Raw genomic sequence first — 6094 nt, forward strand, 5'->3', positions numbered from 1 at the left:
TCTCTCTCTCCCCCCTCCTCCTCTTTTTAAAGGAGCTGTTGCTGCCTCACCGAGCCAATCCTCTGGAGAGTCCAGATTCTCTCCATCAGCAGAGTGTCACCTCCTGTAGAGAGGTTTGACAGGAACTGCTGTTCAGTTAGCGCACCTTGACATCTCCAAGGACACCCACCGGAACACTGTTAGTGAATTCACGTGTGGTGTCGCTCGCTGCATCGTTTGCAGTTTTTTATTGCATGCCATATTCACACTGGTAGAGGTTTTCACAGGTGCCCTTTTGCAGGTCGCCTCCAGGTTGGGTGCTCTGTTACGACACTGAGTCACAGTGGGAAAGCAACACTTCATACATTTTAAAGAGCAAGCACAACATGACGTGACAACATGCAGAAAATGTAACCGAGAAAGCCACTGTACGCTACCTGTTCTCCGGATACACTAACTTATCATCTAGCTGCAGCTAAAGAGGCAGATTCTGGAGTTATTGGAGACCAAAACAGAGCAAAAAGGAGAGTAAATGGTGGTTTCATTCCTCAGGTGGGCAGAAACTCCACAATGTTAGCAGTACTGGAGTGACAGTAGTTATGACAATAAAGAAATATAACAATATCAGCGACAGTCATCTTTTTAAAGGTCCAGTGTGTAACATTTAGGAGGATCTATCGGGAGAAATGGAATATAACATTCATAGGTATCTTTTCAGTCGTTTATAATCATTTCGTTTTCGTTACATAACAATGAGCCATTTCAATCTACAGAGGGAACGGGTCCCCTTCTACCTAATAAACTACATTTATTGCATGTAACATTATCTCTAAAGGAGGCAGAGGAATAGCTAAACATATGTCACCGAACAACGGAGATCAGGAGAGGGAGAGAGAGAAGACACTGCTAACTGCTATGCTAAAGTATTGTAGCCAGCAGATCATAGTTGCATGTGGGATTAGTGCCAAAGTCGCTAAAAGGAGAGAGCTATGTGTGCTTGAGCAGAACTAGAGTACATGTATGTCAGGTAATGAAGAATAGAAGAAATTAAACTGAGCTAGAGCAGCAAAAATACGCGAACAGCGACACAGAAGCACTCAACTGGAAATGACACACTGACCGCAGCACGTCCGAGAGGGTCACGACTTATGGTCAGTAGACGGTATTGGTTTATGGACATAATGGGCTGAGAGGTTGAACCTGTGTGATTTTCTTTTGGCCAGTTTTGACAGCTCTGTCCTACACGCTTGACCTTGGCGCCAAAAAGGTCAGGAAGTCATGTTGTCAATTATTAATAGTTGTTCTATTTATTTGTGCTTTTATACACATTCTGTCCCACGAGGGAAAGACGAGACTGGAATACAAACTCCGAACTCATCGAGTCAGCAATTTTAAAAGTAGTCTTAAGGAGTTGTTATTATAAAGCTTAAGGGTGAATGCGTGTTATTATTTGATCTATTATAAGACTTATCAATATGTGTCAATTTCTGTTTGTGTTTTGAGATTTTATGTGAATATGTTGTTGTTTTTCTTTGCGTCTCGTCAAAAATCATAACTACAGTTCACAAAATGGAGGCTGTGTTTTAGGGGCTTCACTGGACCACAGCAAATGCAGGCAGCTGAAACACACACACACACAGTGCAGTCAAACAGTTATTACCTCTCACCCATGTCCTATTACAGCATGGATTTATGACTGAGAGAGCCAAGGTGATAAATTTGTCCCCTTAATCCTAAATGCATCAGCAGACATGAGGGTACACTGTCTCACTCTGGCAGCCCACTCCACCTTGACATTATTTATGCTCCATGGACCACCGCCTGTTTGTTTGGCTTACCTGCCCCCCTCCCTCTCTTGCTCTTCTTCGCCCTGTCCTCTTCCTCCTCCAGGTCATTCCCGACTGGAAGGAGCAGGAGTGGGATACGGAGAAGCCGGAATCGTACGCTGGAATTTTCCACTTCCGCTTCTGGCGCTTCGGCGAGTGGGTGGACGTGGTGATTGACGACCGGCTACCGACGGTGGACAACCAGCTGGTCTACTGCCACTCCAACGACAGCAACGAGTTCTGGAGCGCTCTGGTGGAGAAGGCCTATGCCAAGTTAGTATCAGTGCCAACGAACACACAGATCCAGCTTTAGAGAAGACCTAAAAACTCAGTATTGGATTAAATTATTTCAAACTTCTGCCTACACATGAAGAAACTTTGAAAAGCACTTTTTATAACCCCTCTCAATATTAAACAAACACACAAAGCATAATGCGGCGAATAGACTTTTCAGCATTCAGACAATAGATGACTAGATGATGATATGCAAAAGCATGAAAAAAATAACCGAAAATAATGAAAAATGTACATCTAACTTTCCCAGACTCCAAGGTGACATCTTTAATTGTCGTCTTTTATCCAGATATTCAGTTTACTGTGAAATAAAACTGAGAAAAGCACAAGATCTTGCAAATAATTTACAATGTTGCTTGAAAACAATTATCAAAATGATTGTCGGCTCTAACAAACATAACCCGAGTCTCGTCCTCTTCCTGCAGGGTTTACGGCTGCTACGAAGCATTGGATGGGGGAAACACGGCAGATGCGCTGGTGGATTTCACGGGTGGTGTTTCGGAGCCCGTGGACCTGCTGGAGGGTCAGATGGCGACAGACGAGGTGGCTCGCAACCAGCTGTTTGAAAGAGTCCTCAAAGTCCACAACAGAGACGGTCTCATCAGCTGCTCCATCAGGGTACGCTGAAGGGTTGGGAGATATGTTAAGTTTTTCCAGCTGGCCACTGTCAGTCCAGCTATTCAGCAGTCCCACTGGGAGATGAGTGGCGAGTTTGTTTCATATAACAATCTTTTATAGCGAAGAAAGGAAAATAAAAACAGCTTTTTTCCTCATTAAATAGAAAAATACAACGTTCACCTTCTGAAATACAATTTCTCTATTATACCTAACTAAGTTAACTCATCTTAAAACACAATTAAAACTCACCAAAGCCATGTTTATTAGTCCATCCACTGTTCCAACAACTCTGGTTTCTAACCGTCTAACCGAGTTAGATCTCTTGGCTTCACACCTCTGCTCTCACGGCCTTGAGAGTCTTGGTTGGAGCCCCTGTGAATCACCTTGTCACTGTATTCCCTGTCGTCAGACTATCCGAAATAAACCCCGTTCACCTCAGTTAGATTTAGAGAAATATTCTGGCTCTACAGCTGTTTTTCTCTCTCTTTAATAATTAAAGCATTTTCAGCTATGATTTGAAAAATCCTGTTGCGGCTGACTTTGTGGAAACACTCACTGCATGTGGGAATTGTTGGGTCTCTGTAAATCATTTTATAAAGTGTAAAGTCTAAACCGACTCTTTATGAGTGAACTTCTTTTGTTATTTGATGCTATACTCGTAGCACAGATAGCAGCCTTCTTTTGTGGCAAATCTCTGCATTAATTCTTACTGCAACTTTTTCAAAGGCTTTCTAGTGCAGTGCAGTAATTTGTGTGAGATTACGTGAGGAACACACAGATGAATAGCATCCACTTTTGATTTGTCCGTTTTGATGATATTGCCCTTTCCAAAATATTTGCAAAAAGCCCGGGTATTGTTGAAGGTACTTCTTACAGGGAAGCACACATCCTAATGCCAGGATAATGGAAAATATAAGTGAAAAAGGGTTCAAGAGGAAGCCATTGAACCCACTCAGTGTGGTGAGGCTTACATTTTCTAGAAACCAGAGCACTTTTATAAGGAAGATGAAAAAAGTGAGTGAGTGACTGAGCCCTTGGTAAACAATACACATACAAAATAATTAAAGAATTATGTCTGTTGCTTTGAGCTTGAGAAGAAGAAGTCATGGCGGAGAGGAACAAACTGTCCAAAGCATGGCTTCATTTCACAAAGAAAGATGACACCGGTGCTAATTGTAAAATGTGTAAAGTGATTGGTTTGGATGGAAACAGCAGCAATATGAAACATCCTTCTACACAACATGGACTTTAACTCCAGGAATGTCAGGATAAATATCCTCAACAGACGTGTTAATATTATAAAAAAGATATGAAGATACGATACGATGAGACAAGATGTTCCTTTATTGATCCTCCCAAATTGGCACAGGAGAATGTTGTATGAAGGATAAAAACAACAAAATACATAAAATATAATAAAATAAACCTTTGTATTCGTACAAGTGCAATGTTTCTAAAAGTATTGTGTATTTATATGTAATAACATGCAGGCAGGCTTAGCAGATTTTGTCTTTGACTTTGAAAACCCAAATGAAAACAAATGCTGGACAAATATTCTCTCACTTCATCCATTTTAGATGACAGACAGACTGCTGCTTCAGCTACCGCTAATCAATAAAGGCATCACTAAAAAATCGGCCTGTTAAGCAGAATCGATAATGACACCAGTATCAATAAAATCTTAGCAACTACAGCTGTAGTGTCTCGCTTTCTAGACCCTCTTCTGCTTCTAGCTAGTGTGACCTAAAACTGAACCCCCTAGACACAAAGCTCTTTTGCATTTTTTAAAAATTTCTTGCATCTAAATCGCAAATCATCTCTGAAATTATCCATATTGATTGTTTCGGGTCAACCAAGAGAACCAAGGAGCTCTCAGAATGAAGAGCTGTGTTTCAGTGGACAACGTTGTTTTATAGTAAAGTCTCAGTTTTATGTTGTGTTTTCAAATAGAGCTTAATGAATGATGCTTTAGGATTCGAGGCAGAGCGGTCCTGGACTTGCCTGCAGAGGTGTTTCATCGGTATCTGAACTTGTGTCGGCTTGTTAGGAAAACAAGCGTGTGCTGCTTTATAGATTTCATTGTTTGGCCCTTGGTCTTCTGTTTCATGCCAGTCTTATTCCCCGATGTCCCGCTCCAGCAAAAACTAATTCACAAGCCCATATTGTGATTCAGTGTCAGGTGCAGTTCAGTTTTTAAATGATACGACTCTTTTATATGCATGAGTTTTTACACTGGAGGGTCTATTATTCAACTGCAAGAGTAATGAGAGCTCAGACAACCTAACCAATAGCATACAAAAATACATTTTCCACATTTATGAATTGTTCTTATTACTTTAGCTTGTATTTCACAATCTTAAATTGTTATTCGGAGATGTATGAATTCCACACATATCCTCTGGGAGACCCGAAGCTGGTCTACTTGTGTTCTCATTTCATTTTTTATTCTTCCGTGGAAGAGACTAAAGGAAAAACAGGCGGGTATTAACAGGAGAGGAAGGCTCTGTGTGGGTCCACTACAAGTCTTAATGGGTCCAAAATCTGGACCAAACAAGCTTGACATGCAGAATTTAATTTACAAAAGAGAAAGACTTGATCAAAAGGAAAACCCAAAAATAAATAGTTCTGATCCAAACTTTGGGTTAACCTAAACAGACTCTAATAGAGTTGAGTAGTAAAAGGAGCTTTTTGACCTTCAGTTTCTGGAAGTAAAAATCCAGTTAATTCTTCCTGTAGTGTTACGAGACTCACAGTTGGAGCCAAGTGTGAACCTATCTTGACGTCCCCCATTGGTTTGTGGAAATAGCGCTTTGAAGTCTCGAGTTCGGCATTATGGTTGGCGTCATGTTGTTTTTAAGCAGCGATGACGTACTGCGAGCTGAGCTGCAAATGCTGGCTTCGCTCGTCTGGTCAAAGACATTCTCGTATTACAGATAAACACTAAAATATGAACAGATTTGAGGAGAGAAATAGTCAACGGCAGTAAACAGAATCTGGAATCCATATCTGATCAGACTTTGACAGTTTGATCTAAATTTGGTGCGCTGAGCTGGACGGGACTCAGCTGGAGAATGACGTGTCATCACAAGGTAGCCCGCCTTAAGCATACCCTGCTTTATGGTCTGCTTTTTACTCTAAATGGGACCATAATTTACTAAAATGAAGCATCATGCTGCTATGGAAGAAAGACTGAAACTAGAGGACTGAGACCATAAACTCTGTAGGAAACCATTTGTTTGTTGAGAAAACTGTCACACAATAACTGTAACAATCTGCACTTTAAACCAGTTTTCTTTTGGAGGGGATATCGGGAGGTAGCTCCCATAATACATGCACGGTATCATTGGGATAGTATAATATAATCAGAGTATAACTTT

At 41.1% G+C, this 6094-nt stretch overlaps 1 protein-coding gene across 1 annotated transcript in view; it reads left to right on the forward strand.

Moving 5' to 3' along the window:
* capn5b (calpain 5b) overlaps window positions 1–6094 on the forward strand; it is a 42242-nt gene that overhangs the window by 18301 nt on the left and 17847 nt on the right. Inside the window, exons 3-4 of the mRNA XM_035667232.1 lie at window positions 1870–2078; window positions 2525–2717. Coding sequence (XP_035523125.1) covers window positions 1870–2078; window positions 2525–2717 — 402 coding nt within the window. The remainder of the gene's footprint in view (window positions 1–1869; window positions 2079–2524; window positions 2718–6094) is intronic.

The sequence above is a fragment of the Morone saxatilis genome, unplaced genomic scaffold (genome assembly GCF_004916995.1).
Source record: "Morone saxatilis isolate NCDOM2014 unplaced genomic scaffold, NCSU_SB_2.0 Contig20, whole genome shotgun sequence".
NCBI lineage: Eukaryota > Metazoa > Chordata > Actinopteri > Moronidae > Morone > Morone saxatilis.